The following is a 24,237-nucleotide window of genomic DNA, read 5'->3' as shown; positions in this document are numbered from 1 at the left end:
CTCGGTGCACTCACCTGTGAGATGCTGATACAAACCATGGCTAGGGAGAGGGCACCAAACTGGGCAGAGCACCTGGATCCTCCACTGAGGCCATTCTTACACTGCATGTATCACATCACAAAGTTCTTCCTTACAAGTTCTACTTCCAAGTGAGGAAAGGAGACCTTGGGGCTGGGGTGCTTGGTGTCAGTAGATGGAGAAATATCTGCTTTGGGAATGCAGGTGGCTTCAAAATCTTAATTCTTTCTTTTTCCTTTTTTTTTCATTTTTCACCAGAAAGAGCATTCCCCATGGCTGCACACAGAGACATCCGATTTAAAAATAGCCAAGTTCCACCTCGACTGTGGGGGAGTGAAAGACAGAAGACAGATGCATTGGCTGCCAGCTAGGCTTGACATCCACTTTTTCTTTCCTCACCCTGGCAGGCAGCAGTTGCACACATGTGCACAGGTAAGGTCTTTGGTGGCAAAGCACACAGCGTCTGCCTCCCCCTCAATTCACTAAATGCTGCCTCCCAGCTGGGTGTATTTGGGAGCTGCATAAGCCCACCCACCCCATTTAGTACATCAGGCATATATAAAAATCACCAAGTTCCTCCTATTTGTCCTGCTTAATTCACAAACTACTCACTAGTCATTTATGTGTGGGGATTGTTTTCGAGTTCGTTGCAAAGGTTAACACATCTCTGTTTCTGGCTTGTATGGTTAACTCCTTTAGGGCCTGCTCCACATGGACACTGTCCACAGCTTCAACCTTTATAACAAATCTGTGTGCTTGTGCATGACTGCTCTTTTTTTCAGACCCTGGCCCAGGTCAATTTAAGGTGATTAGATGTTTTCAAGGAGCCAGGTCTTGGTCTTGCTTCCTTCCCCCTGCCCAGGCTGCCGGAGATTTCTCCTCTTTTCCTTAACTGGCTATAATCCACCCACTGTTTATGCTCTCAACCAAATGCATTCGTTCAAAACATATGGCACTACTGCCCACATACTCAACACTACTCTTCATGTGCTCATCAGCAGTAGAAGCCACAGTAATTCAGCAAACTTGGCTAATTTATTTGCAAACGTGTTTACAAGTATCTCTTTATGCATTTACCTAAATTGCAGAGAAATCCTTTCTGTGAGAAATTATGGATGCTGAAAATTCACATTAATTCAAAAAGCAACATGACAAATTGAGAGAAGGAAAGTTCATCCAATGCACTAAACTTCAATTAACTGGATGTCAAAAGAATATTTGAGGGCAGTAACACTGTAGATTTATGTTATTCTCGTAGGTTTCCCAGGCCCACTCTTTTGGTACTGCTGAAAAAAATATACCTTTGGTCTAACCCACTGTGGCCATTCTTAGGTTCTTATATTTGTTTTCTGTAGTTTAAATGTAATGTGATTTCTAATACACCTGTCCCAGGAGCATCCATGCTGCATTAGGATCTTACAGACAAACTATGAAGCATGATATGTATTTCTTGTTCTATATTCAGGACTTGGCATGCTGAGCATCACATTTTTGGCCTAGAACTAAGAACAGGAAGAATGGGAAATATCCAAGATCAGAACCACCTTAAATGTAAAGCAGGCTTGGCTTCTTCTGCATAATGACAAGGCATTCAAACCTGTCCAGTTTAACAAAAAGAAGGCTGCAGAATTGATATGGCCACTGCAAATGAATACTGACCTAGGACCAACAGATGTCTGGGTTTACTCAGGCATGTCTTCTCTTTCTGTCTGAGATGTTTGCCCAGGTGAAATTTTCCCATTTGTCCAAAATTTCCAGACACCTGACCGGAGCAGCAGCAATAGCTACAGCTATGCTCTGCATGACCGGAAGGTCCAAGCTAATAACTGGTGCACACAGGCATATCAGCTGTACAGCACACATGCATATACCTGTTCACAAAATCCCTACCTAAACTTGATAACATAATAATAGAGAACTCTTAATCCAGGGGGGCAAGATATAACAAAATCCCGTGGCTGGATGCTGAAGATGTGCGTGCTCATTTTTCCCATCAGTGTTTTCAACAGTGGGGAGAAACAGCTGGTGGAGTAACTTGCCAAGGATCATAGTGAATCCTCCACCACCATCAATGTTTAGACCAAGCACAGGTATTATTTCTGACAAATGCATGCTCATTCATACAGGAAGCAAATAGGGAAGTCTTGTGGCCTTCAACCTGCAGAGAGACGCTTACAGGGGTCCTTTCTGCCTTTAAAAACTCCTCATCATCTTCCATTTCTCGAGATACCCTACCCTCATGAGAGCTGTGAGTATTAACTGATGTTGCAAGGACCGTCTTTGGAGATGTCAAGACAATATGACAGTGAAGGGTCATGAATGCCTTCATGGTCATATCTGGCTCTTTACAGTAGCAGATGGAGCTTAATTTTGTCATGACTCCTCTAGTCCAACAAGCAAAGGAAAAGACTAGAACTGAAGCAGAGACCAAGGGACAGGAACCAAAGGCTGCTAATAGACAAAAAAAATCAGGAATTTGTCCAAAAGCCATATATTTCAACTGGACACTACTGGTTTAAACGTAGGATCCGGTCCCAGAGAAGTCACACTCATGTTTGCAAGAGAGAAGCTGAGGGGTCCTGCCTGTCCCATAAATGCTCAGCCAGCATGAACTTGCATCCAGACCCAGTGGCCCTGATATGTCTGTTCATGGTCCAGAAGGGAAACTACTTTTTTCACCTTCCCCCATGTAGGCTATTCCTGCCAGCAGCCTCAAAGCTCCTGACGTATTATTAAAACAGCCTCAGAGAAAGTAAATATGACCAGTGGAAAACAAAAAATATCACCCAAATGTCCAAGGAAACCATGAGCAGAGGCACTGAGCTGCATCCAGCACAGATTTTTCAAAAGGACAAGGATTTTCATGGCTCAGTGTTCTAATTTGTTTGACTGTTTATTTCCAAGGAACACATCCAAGAGTGACAAGCTCCGTTTATTTCAATGGGCAGCATATGCCAGCAACGTGAATGGCGTACGCTATAAAGGAGAATGGATGTTCTCGAGCATCCTAGAAAGCTGTCCTTTCGACAGACAGAGGACGTGCAGGTAATGGAAGTGCAGCTCTGCTCTGACAAGCAACACCATAAAAGCAGCATTGTGGGTTCTCATGTTTGATGTCTCCCCATGGCAGCTCTGTGAGATTTACTCAGGCTACAAGTGAAAAATGACTTTCCTAATACCCGGGCCAGTGCTGGAGAAAGCAGCTGGATTCTTTCATTATTCTACTTTCCCAGGCCAGAAGGACATCTCCTTGGGACAAATGGACACTTCAGGGTGTTAGTGCTATAACCTTTTAAACTTTTAGGGGGTACACACCAACCCAGACTATTCTCACAAATGACATCACCTTCAAATCATTATGTGACATGAGTATGAGATGTCCACACAAATAAGTACCTCCTCTCCATAAGATACCATCACATGGCAGTACTGTTTTCAGTCCTGTCTCTTCCTACTATACCCTGAAGATAATCCTTTTCTGAATCTTGCCTTTCCATAGTCCAATACCACTGACCTCTGAAAAACTCTGAGTTGTGAGGCTCTGTCACAAATTCAGCACCACTTATGATTTGATATTGTCTGGTGGCCTGTGACGCTTTGCTGTAAGTCTCATAGCAGTGGGCAACTTTTATTTGCTATCATTAATGAATTAACTAGTATTAGTTCTATGCTAGGTCTTCTCTAGTGAACAGTCTGGTTCATAAAGTTTTACTGGGTTGTCAGCAAGCCCTGAAAGTCAAACAGAGTGATTTTCTTCTTGCTTTTCAATAAGATGGCCCCTACAAAGGTGGGATATGTCTTTATTGATATTGAATCTTTCTCCTGACACCTTTCATTCTTGTTAGACTTAAGAAGTTGCTGAGAAGGAGCAGGTAAGCTGCAATGCCATCCACAGGAAACCACTTCCACTTCTCCTATACCTCCAGCCTTGGGAGTATTGTCTCAAGCCAAGTAAAGAGAAAGAGATGCTCATGGCTCCCTTCACAGCCCTCCAGCGCAGCAAATTATAATCCCAGCTTCTCCTCCATGAGATGGCTGTCCACCTGTGCTTCAAGGCTCATGGTCATGGATTTAGGCTGCAGTAAGGCTGCAGCCATACAATATCCCTGGATGTCTGTACAAACTGGAGACCCCTGTTGGGCCTCTGTTTTTCTTATTCACTTTTTCTTCATCGCGTGCAGCTTGTAGGTTGCAGTTTGACCTTTCACAGAGAAGCCAAACCAATGCTACTCCTGCCATTGAGGTCATCTTTGATACAGTTTGGGAATCTCAGCTTGTCTTGATGCCAGTAAGGTACTTCCTTAGTGAAGACCGTAGACTTGCACTGGCCATGCCTATATTGGGGGATGCAAATCATAAGGTGGCCTTGCATCTATGCAGCTTTCTTTGGGACCATACTGATTCCCAACATGCAGGTCTCCACTTGTTGCAAGCTATTTCCAAAGGAAAAGACACAAAGAGCTTGAGGAAGAGCTTTAGTCATCCCTCCTTTGTCAAAGTGGAACTTCTAGTTTCCATCAATTGCACTTTTAACCCTTAATATCTGATTGTTTCTGGTGACTTCCACACCTGGGTCAGTTTGCCCTGTGAATGTTAAGCTCTTGAAACCAGCTTCTTCCTCCAGCTTGAGTGGTGAGAGGCAGGAAAGCTCTCCGCTGGGAGAATTTGGCTCTGCTTCTGGGCCTTGGGGGTTTGTATGCTCAGACAAGAGACAGGCTTTCAGCTCCAGCATTTCTGACTGGCTTTTTAAGGCTAAAGATACAGAGACTACACCCTGAGTCTTGTAGCTGATGGGAGATTTGCAGTATCACAACAGGGAGGTTTGGGTAGACATCCCAGGTCAGGGGTAGACATGCCCAGGCCAAGGTGGGAGCCTCTAGATTTAACCCATCTGGGAGCAGAGCAGTGGTGGAATCACATCCCAGTGGCAGTAACCGGTGCTTTATGAGATGTCAGAAATGTGCATCATAGCTGAAGGGCATTGAAAAGCAACTCTTTGGTCTTTTCCTGGAAATTAAAAGTAAAAAGCAAGCCACATGATGAGAGCATCTGCAGCAGAGAGCAGGCTGGCTCACATGAATTAGCAGCTTCCTGGCTGTTACCTATAGCAGCTGTAGCCAGCTACTTATTCCATCACCTGCAGCTTCTGTGGGCTGAGATCTCAGACTTGCACCTTGAGAAGTGCTGGAAGTGCCCCCAGCACTAAGCTGTGGTCAAACAAGAGCTGAAGAAGACCTCCTTCACAGTTTTCTCATTGAAGTGTGGGATGGTCATTTGATGGAATGGGACCTTGGGCCTTGCACTGTGGAGCACAATGACCTTGAACTGCCCAGATCCTGATCTCCAAAGAGCACCTGTGAAAATTACCAGAAACCTGGGCTTAATGGAGATGTGTCTCAGCCTCAGTGATTTGCATCTGAATCTTCCTGGCAGTCCCATTGTGGCCAAGGATAATTTGGCCAAGCACTTCCACAAGCAGTGGGATCATGCTGGATATCTATGAAACCAGTGCCAGTATGTGGGGTCAGAGCATCTACACAAGTGACAGCCTCCTGCTGCCTTGGAGACTTGTTATGGGAAGGGTAAGGGAGATAAATTGCTAAATTTCCCTTGGAGAAATGTTCACGAGGATCCCCTTTCAGGCATTTCTTTTCCTAGAGGGCCAGGTGACATGCAGGGAGATTGTATTCTTTGCTAGGGTATCTACCATTTTCAAAAAAATAGACAACCCCCCCAAATTATTCAGGCATGCTACTCATTCTCATTAAGGTCCTGTAAATCATAATAAGTGCAGAAGCTCTCCCCATTTGGAGATCTCCCAGCCTGTTGCATATGGGTGAACTGCAGGGATCCCTGCAAGTGTTTTCCTGCCGCCTCACCCCCACCCATCCTGCTGATGGGACCTGGAATGACCCACTGAGCTGCTGGTGAGCAGCAAGACCAGTTCTGCTCTGTCTCACTCCCCCTCCTGCTGCCCCTTTATGCGGGCTCTGAAGGGTGCCTACCAGCTCAAGCTCCTGTCACAGAAAAATCCCAACAGAAGACGACTATTACACCAAGAAAAGTGGCTACGGCCCCCATTTGAAGGGATCTGCAGAGAGGGTGATGAGGATCAGAGTGGAGAAGGGGCTGCCATCTGGGAGGCACTGGGGCAAGACGGCAGCAAGAGGAGTCACTTTGGTCACAGGCGTCCCCTGGCTCTGGCGTGCAGGCCCTGGCTCCATCCAGCCTCTTGTGAGCAGAAAAGCCACAGACTCGTGGCTGGCTCCCTCGCCTCATTGTCTGTGCACTGGAGCAGGGAGGGCAGAAGGCAAAGGGACCAGGGGGGCCTTTCTGCCCCCCCTGGCTCTGACAGGTCCATGACTGCCACAGATCGGGATTGGGGGTGGGTGGGAGACAGGACATGGGGACCACCAAAACAAATGAACTAAAAAAACAGTCTGATGATTCTCCACATGCTTGGTGTACATGATGCAAATTGATGTTTAAAGCTTATTTATTATCTTACATGCGAAATGCCAGCGGTGTTTTTCTAGATCAGTGGGTATCCGATATTTGGTCGGCGGGGAGACGACGGCAGTGGGAGCGAGCATGTCTAGAGACTGTATATCCAGAGGCTAGGGTTTATATCATGGGCTGCTCTCGACTGTTATAATTTGTGGCACAGATTCAGCGAGAATCTGATCTGCTGAAAATATTTGGGCTGTGAAAACTCCCACACTGTGACAGATGTCAAGTCCAATTAAGTGACTCGTGTCCAGGTTTCTGTCCAATAGGCTTTCCCATTAAATACCAATTTAAGAGGGAAAAAATGCCGCCCCCTTTTCTCCGAGCCTTTATCTCTTCCGACCATCTCTAGGCAAAACCTTTTGGTACGAGAAGGGGATCCACACGCATCTCCGCTCTGTCTGTCTATCTGTCTCGCCGTTGCCACCTTCCGCACCCCTCCTTGGCTTCTTTGCCACTCCGGGAGGGGTGGGAGGAGGAACTGCACTTTCTTTTTGTGCATGTGAGCGTACCTTTTCCTGCGCCGCCGTTATCTCTCGCAGCCGCTCCGAACCCGCGCCGAGATTTTCGTTTATTTTGTTTTGCTTTTCTTTTTCAGCGTTCGCATATTTTCCTTTATCCTTACTCGAAAGATGCAGGAGGAGTTAGGAAGCTCAGGGACGAATGGGGGTTTCGTTTATCCTTTTTTTTCCTCCCCTCGCCAGTTCTTGAAGGACTAGAAGAAAAACTAAACCAAACATTCATTTTCCGAGGGCGTCTCTCCCCTCCTCCTGCCCCTCTCCGCCGGACCGGTGAATTAACAAAACCGCAGGTTAAAACCCCATCAAAAAAAAAAAAAAAAAAAAAAAAAAAAAAAAAAAAAAAAGAGAGAGAATAGAGAAGAAAGGAGGGAGCGACGCATTGTTACCCCGACCCGCGGCGTGCCTGCGCGCCGGGCCGCGGCGGAACAAAGCGGCAGCGCCGCGCCGGGCTCCGCGCCCCGGGCTCCGCGTCCGGCCCGGCCCGGCAGCGGCGCGGCCGCCGCTGGAAAAGAGAGGCCGAGGGGACGGGAGACAGGGAATAATCCCGAACGGTGCCGGTGCTGTCGCAGCATCCCTTTTGTTATTTATCGCGATCGGGGAAGAGGAGGAAGAAAAGCGGGGGAGACGGCACTTTTCCCCCTGTAAAACCGACTGGGCGCAGCCGCCGGGGCGCTTCATCCCGCTGCCCCGAATAAACGGGCGGAGGAGGACTTTGATGGGGGAAACGCTTTTTCCTCCCCTGATGCATCGTAAGTAACTTAAGTTGTTATTCATACTCCGCAAACAAACACGGCGATAACATCTCCTATCTCTGGAGCGCTGGAGGCCGCGGCGAGGGATGAGATCTGCCTTTACCCATCCGAGCAGGACACTTTTCCGCTCGTAATTAATTTGATTTGATTTTGATTTTTTAATTTTTCCATGCTCCGCTCCCGGAGGGTCATTTGAACTGTAAAGGAATCGCCGAGGGGGCGAGGGGACCTGGAGAGAGAGGCTGTCCAAACGACTCCACCGAGGTAAGCAGCCTTAATAATATCTCCCTTTTGCAGGTAGCACGGGGGATGGATTTACTGTAATAACAACAACAACAAAAAAATAGAGACGGGGACAAAAAGTCTCTTTCTGGATCAGCTCGCTAAAACCCACCATACGGATAAAAACCCAAACCAAAGAGAAAAATTCAACTCACACTGCAGAGAAACCTCTAAGCAACTTTCTTCAGGAAGCACCTCTTTAATTGCCCGTTTTCGTACAACCGCGCTGCAAATCCTCCCTCTCTAGTGTGCTTTCGCATGAGCCCCCTCGCTTGAATCCCAGCTGAAAGGTGATTTTAAACCTTTCTTATGCATCTTTTTGCCCCGCGAGATCGCTGATACCTGACCTGCGCGCTAGCCGGGATTTTTCCCTACCCCTGCCTTGTGGGCCTGATTAACGCTCCTTATTAAAAATCGAAGAGGAAGCGTTTCCGACGGCCCTGGCAAGAGGCGGCCCTTTCCCAGGGAAGGAAGCGCTCTCCTCTCGCCCTCCCCAGCCCTGGCCCCCTGCGCACCCCGGGGAGTGCCGAGCCCCGGCTTGGAGCCCCGTTGGCCCGCCACGCGTGCCCCGCTTCTCGTCCCGTGGGGGGAGGCTTGGCTCTAGCCCTGCCTGGGAAGAATTCCTCCTGCCCGTATTATTATTATTATTATTATTATTATTATTATTATTATTATTATTATTATTATTATATTTTTCCCAACCGGGTCTGCTGCCCGAGTGGGACTTTCCCTGGAAACTTTATGTGGAAATACTTGACAGTCTGAATTCGGGGGAAGGGAGGACGCGATGTTCCCTCCTCCCTCGGTCTCGCTCCCCACCTCACTCGACACCCCAGCCGTAAACACACACACACACATACACACGCACACACACATTTGTGTCCAAGGTTATTCACTAGTTGCCTGATGTATTGTTTTATTACATGCCGGCATGTCCACGGACGCGCTCGGATTTGTATTGCTGTCTACATGACAGATGGTGCTCTGTGAGGCCGCAAGAAGATACGATTCAATTTTCTTTTGAAAGGCACGTTCGCGTTTATTTATTTATTTATTTATTTAGCCTCCCCCCCTTTTCGCGCAGGGAGGGGAGAGGAGGGAAAATTTAAAAGGATGGAAAAGTTCTGCCGCAGCTTTGGGGTTTTGTTTCTTTTTGAATCCCACGCTTAGAAAACCGAGACTCTCCCAACATCCCCATTTGGTAACTGGCAAATCGCTATATGCACAATTAGCAGCAGGAAAAGTAAAAAAAAAGAAAACAGAAGTCCAAAGAAAAGAGCGGAGGGGACAGCCCAGCAAATACATCAGATCCCGTAGGGACTGGGAAATAAATCTCCCCACTGGCCTTGTTATGCATGAGGAACCTTGATCTGTGTATTTAAAAGCATCATGTCTGTAGCCTGGATCCCGTAGAGGGTTACCGAAAGAGAAATGGTTAAGCAGAAATTGGTAGGCCAGAAAAGACTCTTAAAATTCGGGGTGGGGGACGGGAAATCGACATAATATTGAGCCACTGGATGTTAGCTTGTTTGAAAAAAAAAATATATTCTATTATTGCTCTCCGGGCCTGTTCCTACACCCAAGCAAGCGACCGGAATAACGGCAGGGAGTATATTCCGCTGAAGCTGCCGTCAGACTCTAGAAAGGGAATGGTTAAATGAGGGGGCATCGTTTACCCCGATATTCCTCCCATTAGTACTCCTTGAAGGAGCCGCGACCCGCCCTCCCGCTGCCGGCCCGGCTCTCCCTAAGGCGGTACCGGCGCCGGGGGCAAGGCGCGGGGACCGGCATGTCCCTTGTGTCCGTGCCCGTGTCCCTGCCCCGTGCCTTGCCCCTGTATCCCCGGTGTCCTGACCCGCTCTCTCCGCTTTCTCTGTCCCGGGAAGGCTCCTCCGCCCCCTCCAAGATGATGCTTAGCCCGGACCAAGCCGCCGACTCTGACCACCCCTCCTCGGCGCCCTCCGACCCGGAGTCCCTGGGCGGCGCGGACGCCCAGGCTCTCAGCTGCTGCGTGTCCGACCCGGAGCCCGCCGAGGGCGGCGGCGGCGGCGGCGAGGGCCGGGGCGGCGGCGGGGGTGTCGGCGGGGAGGGCCGCGGCGGGGGCCGGCCGGGGCTGCACCCGCCGCCGCTGAGCCGGGAGGAGAAGCGGCGGCGGCGCCGCGCCACGGCCAAGTACCGCTCGGCCCACGCCACGCGTGAGCGGATCCGCGTGGAGGCCTTCAACCTGGCCTTCGCCGAGCTGCGCAAGCTGCTGCCCACCCTGCCCCCCGACAAGAAGCTCTCCAAGATCGAGATCCTGCGCCTCGCCATCTGCTACATCTCCTATCTCAACCACGTGCTGGACGTGTAGCGCCCGGCGGGCGCCCGGAGCCCCGGGACACCCCCCGCCCGCCGCTCCGGCTCCGGCCGCGGCGGGCAGCGCCTTCCCCGGGGCGGGCGGCGGGGCGGGGGGGTCCCCACTGCCTGCCCTCCCTCCCCGGGGGTGCTCCCGCCCGGCCGAAAGCCCGCTTTTCGAAGAGAAGTGTAAAACCGGATTGTTTCTTCAGGCTGTCAAGTGCCCCTTTATATATATCCAAAAACATCTACTTGTGACCTTAAACGTGTGACCCATGGGTGCAGTTAAAAATAACTATTTTTTATTTATGGTAGAAGGAGTTGACAATTTATTTTTTTCAAGATTTATTTATTTTTCAGAGTGGTGGCAATTTTACTTTGGATACTTCGTGCCAATTGGTTTCTATAGTCGGGTGTTTACACTTTCTTCTGTGGAAATATTATGTTTGACTTTATGAGTGTTTGTTGGGATCAATACAGTGGTCATTTTCTTTTCTTTTTAATTTATTTTTTTCCCTCCAATTATATTGCACTTGTGTACTACAAACCTCCCCTCCCCTCCTGTTTATAAGTATATTTTATATATATCAAGGCATTTGTTCTTGACCTTTTTTCTTTATTTTCTTGTGTGGGATTGACAACCACTAGCACTTAACTAGAAGAGTTTTTTTAAAAGATTTGTTGTTATTCTGATCTATAGTTCTGTCTGAAAAGTACTTTGCAAATCGCTTATAAGGGAAGTAGTTTCTTTGTGAGTGTATATGTGTGTGTGTGTATACATGCATGTGTGTGGGAGTGAGCGTGGGCGTGTATGTGTGTGGTATATTTTTAGGAAAGGTCATTTTTTCCTAAAAAAAAAAAAAAAAAAAAGAAAGAAAAGTAAATCCAGGACTGCTTTCCTTTGTGACAACCAAAAAAAAAATCTATAACCTGAAAATGTTTCATGTTCTTTGCTGTGAATCTCTTAAAACAAGAAGCGCATTCTAGGGACAAAAGAGAAAAAGAAAAAACACATCTGCTATCCAAAGATTTTAGTCTTTTTCAGGGTTTTTTTGTGTGTCTCTGTTGCTTTATATAATGCAATATTTTGTAGTGAAAATAGATAAATCTGGTTTCTATCTGATGCGTTTTTCATATCTCTCATGAATGGTGAGCTGTTTTGCATATAAATAAAAGTATCAAATAAAAGCTGTTTTTTCCTAATTATTTTTCCCGTTGGTCTTTCTGTAAGACAGAGATGTGGTGCCCTTATGAATAAGGATTGCACAGGCTTCTCAAGTCGTGCGTCAGAAAGCTTCAACAGGTTACCTGCCTCTTCCTAGGGAGACTGGACTGCAGTCCTTCCCCCACAGCTCCCTTGCTCCAGCCACTCTCAGCTGCCTGCCCTGCCAGAAATGCAGAGGAGACACAGGACCCTTGCTGTCACTTTTTCCCAGTCACATCTTGACTGGCATCTGGTCATACATTTCAAAGTTCAGGCTGTATCAATCCAATCTGATGCTTGCAAGCACCTGTTTTACCACCTTGCTCTTTGATATGTCTGACTTTGCCACCCAAATGTACATGTTTCATCCTGCCTGAATGCACTGGATTTTCTTGCTCTTGTTTAAATTCAGCTTTAATCCCTCTCTGGCCAGGTCTAATTCTACTGAAACCAAGGAAAAATCTTGAGCCCTTTCCCTACTTTAGAAAACCTCAACCATACCCTTTTGTATAAGGCTTCACTGCCAAATCTTGTCATTTGAAACACAGAACAGATACAGACTCAATGGCAGACAGGTTATTACCTGAGTAATGTGAGATCTGTATACCATCCCATTTATTAAATCCTTTTCTTGTTTTCCACGAGAGGTTAATTTTACCTATAATTTGAATATTGCCATTGACTCTGGAGGCTGCATCATCCATTGTTACTTGCTTTACCCTCCCCCCATCCTATTTTATGGCTGACACTTTGCACAGCAGTTTAATTAAGTGTGGTCTTGACCAATTGAAAAGCTCCATGCAGAAAACCTGTCAGAGACGCTGCTAATTCCACTTTCTACCAAGTGGCATGCTTGCCACGTCCCAAAGGAGCACACATTGGTTTGGTAGTTCAATGCACAGTTTTCAAGTCCTGCATCTTTTGGGGCTGAAATAACTCCACCAACTTTGGAGCTGGTTTCCTCTGGGACAGGCTTGTTTCTTAGGTTCAATATCTGGCACTGTGTAGAGTTTGATGGCAATTGCCTGAGCAATATTATAAATCCTGCTATCCAGCAAGCCTTCATGCTACCAGCATCTGTGAGGACCTAGTTAATAAAAAGATAACCATATTATTTCCTTCTTGACAGTGAGGAATGCATGTTTTAGGGAAGAGAGTGCTCTGCAGTACCTGACTGTGAAATATGGTGGCTGCAGTCACTGGCAGTTGATTCAAGCACACTGGTTGTGGGATAAGTAGGTGTGAACCCCACATTCCCCCTGGCCTCACTTCCCCCTCTGGGGGTCTTGCACATGTGTCAGGGCTGAGATAATGCTCAAGCAAGCTCCATGCAGTGAAGGTGTTGCGGATCAAGAAGCACTTACTAGCCCAGGGTCTCAAGATCCCAGCCATGGGATGCCCAAGTGAGAAACCAGTGAGGCCCCAGTGTTGTGAGCACAGAACGGTGCAATGTGGAGATGTGTGGGAACAGCTCAGATTTGGAAGTAAGAAAATCTTGTGGGTTGTTACATTTCTACCACCCCCTGAAACAACAGAGAGCCCGCTTGCACTCAGAGAGAGGGCAGGAAGGGCTTTGCTTTTGGTGGTATCCACAAGATCAAGGCTCAAGTTTAACCTGCTGAAGGGTCAGGGCACCTGACCTGAAGATATGTCCTTTTCTTCCTAAGGTTGATGTGATGGAAGACATTGCTTCTCCCTACAAGTCCTGTTTCACTTTCATACGCCCACCACCTTGTTTATATCCTCTCACCACCATAACACCACCCCAACCACTTCTTTTTTTTCCTGCTGGCACCAAGAAGGAAATTCTTTGTCATCTAGCAGTTGATAAGTGTTGAAAACAGAATGTAGGTTTTGCTTTGCCATTCCATCCCTTTTGTTTATTCTTGGGAAAGAGCTGAGTAGTATGTACATGATACAAGGCCAATATAATTCAAAAGCTGCATGGCTGTGTTCAAAAGTCTGGATTTATGAAGAATGGGTAAACAACTTTAACTCCACCTCACTGCAAGTCTGAGTTAGATGGCAATGAAGTCTAATTATACAATCAAAGTTACTTTGCCTATATCTATGGTTCCCTCATCAATAAAGGAATGAATAAACTTGAATGACAATAGGAGGAATGGGGTGGAACTGCTCAGTGGAAGTTTGTATCATGTGTGGCCAATCCAACAACTGGCAGGGAAGAGACACAGTTAATATTTCCTATTTTTTAAATTACATTCAGATACCTTTCTTTCACAACTAAGAAGGAGGTCATCCTACAAACCATGAAAGTGCACTCAAAGACAGAGAAGGCAGAGCACTACCTCTGGACCTTTAGCTACCTCTAACAGAGGTACCTCTAACAGAAGTACTTTAGGCCTGACTCAATCCAATACATAAAACATTGCATGGAAACCTCCAGCATTCACAGAGAACAAGTACTTCCAATAGATAGATCTAGAATATCCCAGTACAAGGGATATCCAGTGCACCCTTAACACGAGGTGATAACACCTATTAAGACACTTTTTCAGACCTATATGGACTCACAGGGACATGGGGCAAAATACACATTCACATTGGTATGATGAGGGCATCTAATGCATTCATCTGAACCCTGGAAACAGATCCTGATCCTGATATAGCAAATGAGGACAGACAGTAAGCCAAAAATAACTCCTACAAATGAACATACTGATTTCCATAGGACTGTACAGCTAAGGGGGGGACTGTATCTGAGTATCATACACTTTCCTAAGAGATTAAAACACCTAAAGCACAAAATATTCCAAAATATGGGCTTGCATTTATGCTGCTATTACATATGCACATATAAAAGGAAGACTTTCTAGCCATAGACAGTGACTCACCAGCAAAGTGTATGGTACCCTGTGCATTCAGGATCACACTACTCCCCAGGCACAGAGTAGTGTCTTATTGCTTGTGTTAAAAAGTGGGTGAGTGAGATAGGATATTACCACTGCCACAGCAGATAAGTTCTGAGGGTCTTGGATGTGATTTGATATATTTGCTGTATTTCTAGCAAAGAGTATGTGCGTATGTATGAGAGAGAGGTGGGGGGTAGGGAGCTGAAGAGGATGTGGTATATGAAACTCAACAAAGAAATGGACCTTTTCCATTATATAGCTGTGAAGAAATACCAGCAACATTTTATCTATCTATTCACATATCTATCCATCTAGCCATCCTGTAACCCAATTAACCCAGTTCTTTTAGGGTGAATAGATGTGTTCTGATATTAGCCATTATTTTTCAGTACTCTCAGTTTATTCTCCAGGGTGGGACAGATCAATAAGCGCAGTAGCAACCGACCCAAAAGGAAAAGGCAATCTCCCAGTGCTTCTTATTTATTTCTTCAGAGCCGATTTCGTTTTTCCTGCCTCTTCCCCTGGTGACGGATTTTGCCTTTCCTGCCCAGAATGGCCGTGTTGTTTTATCCTGGGCTCTATTTGCATGTGAGCTTCAGATTCATCTTTGGCTCCTTGCACGGTTTGGGATGAGACCCTCCTGTCCCCAGAGAGGGGGGCAGGTGTTGCTCCAGTCGAGCGAATGGAACCAAATTACAGGACCGTCTGTCGCCTCCTCTGGGAGCCGGCAGAGGGAGGGGAAGAAGGGGAGGGGAACGGGTTGCAGTATGACAGAAAAGAAAAGCAGAACATCATACTGATGCCGATAAGAGCTTGAAAACACGAGTTACCCCAGCCCACAGCCCCACCCAAAACCAGGCAGCAGCCACCTGAAAGAGAAATATTAGGAGCAAAGACAGAAATAAATTGAGTCACTGGGCTGGAATAACTCAGGCTTAAAATGAAAGAGAGCTCAGGCTTCGTCCCTTTCAGACACACAAACACAGTCACAAAGTTGGGCCAGCTAATGCAGCTTTTTTCTCAGCTCACTGCAGTGCTCTTTGATGCCACCTCCTCTGTCCCTTCAGAGCAGGCTTCTCTGCTCACCACTTCTCTCCACCAAGTCCTCACGGCCCAGTTCTGTCAGCAGCTCCTGCTCCCCTCCCTCCAGCTGCTCCTTCTGGCCTCCCCACAGCCAACCTGCCCTTCAAGGTCCCTGAGAGTGGGACAACTGCACAGGAGTCCTGCTCCTTTGCCACCACCAACAGCCCATCCCCTGCAGTGCAGCCAGTTCTTGCTCCCACAGGGAGCTTCTTGGTGCTGCAGCTCAGGGGCATAGTGACAGGGATGGTGTCTTGCTTCTAATCTGTGCAGGCTTCTACCCAATTGACCTGAGAGAGCAGGTGATGTTACAGAAGTTACACCTCTCACCCACCCATTTGCTTAATGCATTCTTAGCAAATTAATACAGGATCCCCATCCCCCATCCCCCTCTCCCCCATCCCCCCGCTTGTTTTTGATGCTTTTTTTCTCCCAAACACACAAGCATGCACACACACATTGGGGTGTGAAATGATAGCTCTCGGAGTGTTGGGGCACAGAGTCACTTGGAAAGCAACAGGTGACAGTTGTTCTGCTGTTCCTTACTGAAACATGAAGATGATCAGAGAAGAAAAAGCTTCTCTGCAGAGAATTCAGAGGAGATCTGGAAGAAGGGATGAAAAAAAGGTGTCATTAGATGTGCTTAAATCAAAGCAAAAGCAGTGTGGAGTGAAAGAGAGAAAGGCAGAAGAAGCCAGGTCACATAGATGGAGGGTCCACATGAAGGATTTTGCATGAGGGTGGTGGGGTGTACATGTGAACCTGGGGAACACTCAGAGGGAGCAATGAGGAAAGAAAAGCACCTGAGAAGACAGGTAGCAAACATGGGAAAAGATGGCAGCAGGAATTGTGAGGAAGGAGAAGGATATGAGTGGCCGGGTAGAGCTGCAGGTATGGGTGAATGGGGAGAATGTGCTCTGGCAAGTCAGAAGTAGCAGCTTGCTCAGGGGTTAGAAGCAAATTCGGCCCAGGAACAGACAGGCACCAGGCAGGAAGGGAACTGGAAGGAGTCGTTAACTAGACATTCAAAATTACTCAGGAGAGATCACCACAACTTTAATCATGACCAGAGGGATGGACTAGCACAGTAACATTTTTTCAAGGACCAAAAGACAAGGGGTTTGTCATGTAACATTTATCCTCCAGAGAAATCCTCTGTCTCCTTGCTCAAAACGATTCTGTGCATAGAAGTGGCAGAAAGATTTGCAAACCCCAGGGCTAGAGCTCAGCAAGGACTCACAGACAAGATAAACACAAAGAAAGAAAGAAAAGAAATGCAGAACAGAGCAGAGCAGGAGACAGTAGAATTCGCCTATGCGCAATCACAGCATTCAAAGACAACTCACATCTCAGACTCAATATTCCCAACATCAAGGGTCTTCTGACCATTTAAGCAATTTCAATATTTAAGATAGGCTTCAAGACTATCCCAGAAATTATTCCTATAGGTTAGAGCCACAAACCTGTATTGGACTTTTGTTATTTGAAATAATAAAGAAAAGGGCTGACCATGAAAAATTGCAGAAGGACTAGACAAGACTGATAAAATAGCACAAGAAATTCAATCTAAATAAAGTGATAAGGTGATGCACACGGGAGAACATTTCTAACTTCACATATAACTGATAGATCCTGAACCAAAAATAAAAGCAAGATCTTGTAGTTATGATATATTGCTTCATGCTAACATCAGCTTCGTTCTTTGTGTCACCGAAAAAGAAAATGAAATGCAAGGTATTATTATCATTGTTGAGAGAATAGAACAGGTAGAGAACAAGACAGAGAGCATCATTATGCCATTGCATAAAACCAAAGTAAGTCTGTATCCTGAATTCCATGTGCAGCTCTGGTTCTCCAGTCTCAGTAATAATATAGCAAAATTCCAAAAGCACTGAGAATGGGAGCAAGGGTAACCTAAAGCATGGATTAGCTTCCATACAGCAAATGACTAAGTGAAAAGTGATTTTACAGAAAGCCATCATATCCCAGTTAAGAAGGGGATGGTGGAAAGGGATCAGTTGTTCCCTGTCTCTTCCAATATAATGTGATACCAGGAGGCGTCAAATGAAACTGTTGGATGCCAGGTTCAAAACAAACAAAAGGAGGTGTCTCATCACACCATGTGCAGTAAAGCTGTGGAGCTCCTTCCTCAGGATGTTGTGAAAGCAAAAATGTTGTATGAGTTCAAGGACAGAAGCTCACAGAAGAGAAGTCTGCTGAGGATTTTTAAATGTGTGAAAGTTGCTTCCAACTCAGGCTCTCCTCAAGCCATAAATGGCTGAAGGGCAGCAGACTTCTAGCAGGAAGTGTCATATATACCTCTACTATTGTGTTATTCCCCAGGCATCTGCTTTTGGCTCCCATTTGAACTGGGATGCTGGGATAGGTGAATGTTCAATCTGCCTCCGTGTGCATCTTCATGATCTGAAGGAAGTAGATATTTGACAGATGACAACATCTTTCAAGCTTTGGTCTCTTCGAACCTGAACACAAAAGCTGACTGTATGGTGAGTCCTCAGTGGGCCAATGTGACAAGATAAATACCATCTTTTAGATAGGGAGGGAGGAGGACTTGTTCCCTGGGGCAATAAGCATAGCAAATGTGGTTTTCCTGAAAGTCAAAGGGTTGGAGTTTGTTGTCAGACACATAAAGATAAACCCACTGGCAGTTCCACTTATCTCAAAGGAGTTATTTATGATTGTCAGCAGAATAACAATCCTAAGAAGGATCCTGAAGATAATCATGGTAGGATGGTCAAGTACAGTATGGGCTCCTGCCTTGAATTTGGTCCCAGTCTTCTTGTCCTGACATTTTTATTTTGACAGGACTGCCTTCTGAACAGGTAGGTCATATTAATTAGGGTCACAAGTTCTTACCTTTCTTGGATTGCCCCAAGAAAACATAAGCTCAGGAAACGTTAAAATAAAATGGATCTAGCAAGATGTTTAAAAGAAGAAAGGACAGCTGAGAGACTCAAGAGTTTAGATTCAGCCATTGTGGTTATCAAAACCTACCAAATTTTGACATACTTTAGATTCAAGCTTCAAAAAGGAGAAAGAAACACGGAAAAGGAAGGGGAAGTTAAATGGTAACACAGGAGGAGTGAGAACAGTGGTGTACAGAACTATGAGGGGAATGGATGATCATCTTCTAAGCTCATCTGATTGGGGCTTTTCAGGTATTCAAAGACGTCTCAGACAAACAAGCAGTCTCAGACACCATATGTAGTTATTCAGACAATCCTAGCACAGAGCAGCCTAAATTTTGTGTCCAGAGGCCACCTCCTGTATGAGCCAGGTCTTGCTGATCAGCTAGGTGTAGAGTCTTCAAAAGTGATTTGGCAACACTCACTCCTGTTTCCTTGACAGGGATACAGAACACAAAAAGGATCCAGAGATTTAGAAATTACCTTTAAATACAAAAATCACTTTCCTGTACATAGTCATATGACAGTCTCAAAGGCTACAGTCTTTAGTTCAGACTCCATCAGAGAAAGCATTGCTTTCAAATAAAGTGTCTTTAAAAACTGCAGAGCAGCCCCCCGTCTCTTGGTGCTCTCTTGTAGTTTGGTGCTCCCTGCACGAGGCTCAGCAGTGCCAAGGGATTCTTCGAGAAGACCTCACAGATTTCTTGACCTGTGAAGTATCTTCAGACAACGTGCAAAGTAAATCAGTGCAAGACTTTCCTACTCCATTTGCCCTGTTACAGTATCCAAGATTTTAACCTTACTCTGTAAAGGTGAATTTACCTCACTTGACCTTTTCTTGAATCATTCTTAAAGCAGCTCTCAATGTTGTGTTTATATGCTTGACCTCCAGATGCTGACAATACCTCCTCTGTATCATTTTAAGACATCCAGGACTCTTGATACCACACAATTTGCTTCTCAGCAACATCCAAAAGATGAAAGTACTACATGAAAGAGGATTCAGAGTACATATTTACAAGCTCCCAGAGTGCATAGTGTTATAAGGGGCCAAGGCTAGGGTCAAATTCTGTTAGTCTCACAGGGATTCTAGCACAACACTGCACTGTAACCAAAAAGCCCCCTTGTATCATTTCTAAACATGCAGATGTTTTGAGTAGTCACTTAAATATTTTCCCCAGAAATAGAGGTTCAGGTGAAGGCCAACACAATATGAACTACTGAGGCAGATTCTATTGAGATGAATATTTTGAAATCTCAAAATCTGAAACCCAAGGAGCATTCATCACCAATTACATTAGATGAACCAAAGCCTAAATGCATGGTGAAGCTTGTGCATGGCCTAACACACAGCCTCTCTAGGGTAGGGTTAAGCCACACTGGCGGGATAGCACAGAGAAACTTGCGTTGCTTGCTAGCATAAACAAGCTGTAATAGCATTCATTGCCTTTCTACTCAGACAAACCGCATTTAATTACCGTGTGTCCAAGTTACAGTAATCTGGATGCAGATAGATCTGGAGTAAATTGAAAGGAAATGGATTTTACGTTACAATGTAGAAAGGAAAAGCACATTAAGATAAAGATGATTAGGTGGATTGGAAGAACCTTGTAAAAGATAATTGCATTCAAAACAATAGCATCTTCAGCAGGGGAATTTTTGTCATGTGAAAGTTATAACACTGTCACACTCAGAGAAGTGTCCACACCAGATTGGCTCCTTCTTCCTTCTTAAGGTGGCTCCTTAAGTTTCTCTAAGAGTTGCAGCTTCTGGCTTGACTGACACCAGCAAAGCCATTTCTCTAAATCTCTGAATCTCACAGCCAGTCTGGTATTTCTCTATGTCTCACATCCTCCTGGGAGACAACATATGCTTCCCTTTTCCACCCGATACGTGTTTAGACTGCAAATGCTCTGTCAGCAGTATAAGGACCTGACCCACACAGAGAGAAAATTTGCAACCTGCCCAGTCCCACCCTGCCTGTGAAGCTGACCAGTCCCATCTAACTTCATCCCGCCATGAGAAGGATAAAACCCCTTGGCTAACACAGGTGCTCGCTCAGTGCCAGGCAGTGACTGAGCCACTCTGGTACGTGCCTCTGGAGAAACAAGACCTGCTGTTACTGTTTGAGAGTAGTCACATGGGGATTTAATCACTCTTCCTAGCAGTGACATCTGAAAAAGATGAAAAAGGGAGCTGAGCAGCCTGTGCATGCCCATCTGCAGTTAGCCAGTCTGTTAAGGCATTGTTAGATCCATCCACCAAACTAGGAACCAGCTTTCAGTCAGATCAGCATCCCGGGCTGTTTTGATCCAGAGCTGTGGGTTAGCCTTGCCTTATTGCTGACCACTGCATTATGAGAGCAGAAACTCTCTCTAATTATGGAGTGTGAGTAAAAGTTTGCACCCTTTAGCAAGTACTCAGAAGCAAGTAGGTTACCATCCTTTTCTCCTACAGTGAGTACGACCTGAGTCTTTGTAGGCACTGCACCACAGCTGTTCTTGCCTGCTTGTCACAAAAGCCAGTTACTGATGTGCTTCACCATATAACGGGATCCCCGCTTGACATTCCTGCAGCACACAACTTTGAATAAATACCTACAAAAAGCAGAAATATCCACTGAGCATCTGGCTTAGGTGGTCCAACAATGCTGAGTCTATTGTGTCTTAATGTCTCCTTTGAGAGAGCAGCAGCATGGTCAGTAGGTAGCAGTAAGTCTGCTTGTTGCAGTCATGTTATGTTAACTGTCTTATCATGATACGGCTGTCTTTATTTGAGGCCCTTCCAAAACAGATAGCTTCCTCACTCCAGCTTCATTTTTACTCATATTGTGAGAAGGTGCTCATTTTTTCTTCACTGTATGTATCTACCTGGCAAGTCTATTTGACAACAGTCTTCCATGGTGGTAGGGCTAATCTCATCATTTGCAACTTTACCTCCCACCATAAGGAAGCATAATAGCAACTCCTGGGTCCATAAATTAGATATTACTTGTTTCGTCTTGGCTTTTCCTATGTTAGAGTCATCGGGGTCTCAGATTCCCAGTCTTTTTGTCAGGTTTTTTCTCATTCTTCAGTTTCCCATTGACCATGTGACTACCCACACTGATGTGGCACCACTCTGAACTGTAACATTGCTAAGCATCTGATTGAGTCTGGGTCTGTGTCTTTCTGCAATAAGTACTTCAGTAGTCAATCCAGTAGATTGTGCCGTACAGATATGTTGGTGTCAGGTATATTGTATCCAAGAAATTGCTGGAAGAATTGCTTCCATGCATATGGAATCCCCCCTGGTTGCAGGTTTTGGAATGGGTCCTTTATACCTTTTCAGAGTCAGCAGTATCTACAGGAAGGATTTTTCTTCAGACTTTTTCACTTCAGTCTCCATAAACCCTAGGCACAGCTGGTGCACAACACCTCTGATTTCTCATGGTTATTTGCCTGCCTTTCCTTTGGGATAATAGGAAGATAATAGCACATTCAATGTGCTGCAACCTTGCTGCCATCCTCCTGTTTATCAGAGTCCATATCTGCTGAGGAGCTGTCTGTGCTGGGGCCCTCTTGAAGTCCAGGCCTGACACAAACAGTGTCTTCCTCAATGTCTACAAGTTGGACTGCTGTAGTCATACCCTCGATGTCCAATACAGACCAGCCTTTAAACACTTGCTCTATTTTTTTTCTCCTGGTGATTTTGCACAGACCTCTATTTCTGTTTGTATTTCATTCACAGTAACCTTACTATTTCACTCATGGTAACCCTAGTATTTCTGCTACTTATGTCTAGATATTTGACAAGCTTCATCAGCTTCCTTGATGCCAATGACCTTCTGATGCCAGCATGAAACTCCTTTGGCTCTTCTCTTTGATTTTCTCAGTTCCTGAATACCTTTGATGTAATCCTTTGAACATATTTTTCTTGCCTACCTGGCTATGTTAACTTCTCTTTCAGGCACATCATTTCCATCATAAGAAATAGATAGTTTTGCTTGTTCTTCTGGAAACTCCAGCTTTTTCCAAAGTTACTCCGAGCCATCAGTCATGTAATTCATCTGTTCTTTCCCATATCCAAATACCACCTCTGCAGACCTAAGTATCTTCATATCACCAACCTTGCTGTTATTTTCCTGGGAGGGTAAATACGAAACACAACCTGAATGACAGTCAAAGGAAGGGATGTTTCCTGGGAAGGGTGTTGAACACATACCAACAAACATTCTGTTTTTCTAAAATCTTGTGCTGAAAGCCTGCTGATACATCATGTTCACGTAATATATTTGAGGATAATAAAAAATGTCTCTGATGGCCTGGAGTGAAAAATATTCCCTTTAGTTTATTTGTTTCACATCAGGAACTAAAGGAAGAATTTTATCTATTTCACCTATGACAGCAAATAGCTACTTAATTGACTCTTCTCCTTGCTCAGTGACTCCTGATGCTGTAAGTCCATCTGGATACACTTCTGGCCACTGGCAAAATGCAAAATAAACTTTCCTGTGTGCGGCTCTCGGCTGTATTCCCACAATCTGCACTTGTGTTATCCAGCACCAAAGCAGCCCCACGGTTAAGTGCATTGCAAGGAAAACACAGCTCAGGGCTGCACACTCCTGGTCTCTGTAGGGATGCGTCAGGCACTGTGGTCATGAATGCCAAGGATGGACAGGCAGTTTGGCTTTTAAACTCTGACAAAATTCTACTGGGCAAGTGCCAGTGAGATTTACTCTGGTTTTCTCTGGAGGCTCACAATCTGGCCAAACTGGGACAGTTTTTTGGGGTATGACAGAAGTTGTATTCACTGTAGTGGAGTTCCCTTCAAGCCAAATTTCTAATCTCTGCTCCACAGAAGCTTTAGATCTTCTCAAAGAAAGGCACCCCTAGTCAATTTTAAACTACAGATACATCTGTTTCTTTTCCTCTAACCTCCTTCTGAGAAACTGCTTTTGAAATGCTTTAGATTTAACTCAGCTCCCTCAACCCAAACCACCAGAGACATCCACCAGGGCGAATCTCAGTCTCAAGGGTTATATTTGCCTCAGTTGTAAGACACTGGGAACAGATCCCTATAATGCAACCAGTCTTGTAGAAAGCATTGTCAAAAACTACTTTTTCTTGTTTTCTACAAATAGCTGTAGCAGAAAGCAAATACAAGAGCTGAAAGCAGCGACCTTTCTATCTGTACCTATCTGCAATGCTAAGGACCCTATTTCTGCCACATTTATTTTTCTGTCTTTTCACTAAGCCAGCTACTACCATGAACCTTTCTCCTTTCAACCTCTGCATGCACCCATCAGCGCATTAATCCGTAGAAATCACTTCTTGTGGTTGCTTGATGGATGAATTCAGCAGAGACATGTCCTGCTAATACATCAATGGTGCACAGTTAGGCCAGGCTCAAGGAGTCTGCTCTCTAATGATAGACAAGAGAGCAGCCACAGTGTGCACTCTGTGTGTGAGATGGATGCCTTGTGAGAAGAGGTGTAGAGAGGAGAGGGGATGTGCTGCTCATGCAAATTTTCTACATTAGATTAGCCAGCATCAAGGCACAGAAGCAGGTTGCTCCAAATTGCTAGGATTCAGAAGGAAAGGGACACAAAGGAGCAGTCCTGGATAGTTCTATGATCCCTACACCTTGTTTAATCTCTCCCTAGGGAAGAATAACAGATGACCACTGAAACCGAACAGCTCCTGTCTGAAAGGAGCATGTACCTGCCTCACTTGGAGTGGGAGATGTCAACCAAGGAAG

At 45.6% G+C, this 24,237-nt stretch overlaps 1 protein-coding gene across 3 annotated transcripts; it reads left to right on the top strand.

Moving 5' to 3' along the window:
- Positions 1–1,985: 1,985 nt before the first annotated feature.
- On the top strand, positions 1,986–11,617 carry NHLH2 (nescient helix-loop-helix 2). Of its 3 annotated transcripts, XM_064644447.1 has the most exons (3): positions 1,986–7,795; positions 7,985–8,062; positions 9,057–11,617. In XM_064644447.1, exon 3 carries the CDS (start codon positions 9,870–9,872, stop codon positions 10,428–10,430), a length of 561 nt encoding a protein of 186 aa, XP_064500517.1. In that variant the 5' UTR covers positions 1,986–7,795; positions 7,985–8,062; positions 9,057–9,869; the 3' UTR covers positions 10,431–11,617. The 3 variants fall into 3 exon arrangements, with proteins under 3 accessions (XP_064500517.1, XP_064500516.1, XP_064500518.1); XM_064644446.1 differs by having other exon boundaries at positions 1,986–8,062; XM_064644448.1 differs by having other exon boundaries at positions 6,441–8,062; positions 9,967–11,617.
- Positions 11,618–24,237: the final 12,620 nt, after the last annotated feature.

The sequence above is a fragment of the Pseudopipra pipra genome, chromosome 2 (assembly GCF_036250125.1).
Source record: "Pseudopipra pipra isolate bDixPip1 chromosome 2, bDixPip1.hap1, whole genome shotgun sequence".
NCBI classification, from domain to species: Eukaryota; Metazoa; Chordata; class Aves; order Passeriformes; family Pipridae; genus Pseudopipra; species Pseudopipra pipra.
The sequence above is the reverse complement of the archived record's forward strand: the minus strand, read 5'-3'. Positions and strand labels throughout refer to the sequence as shown.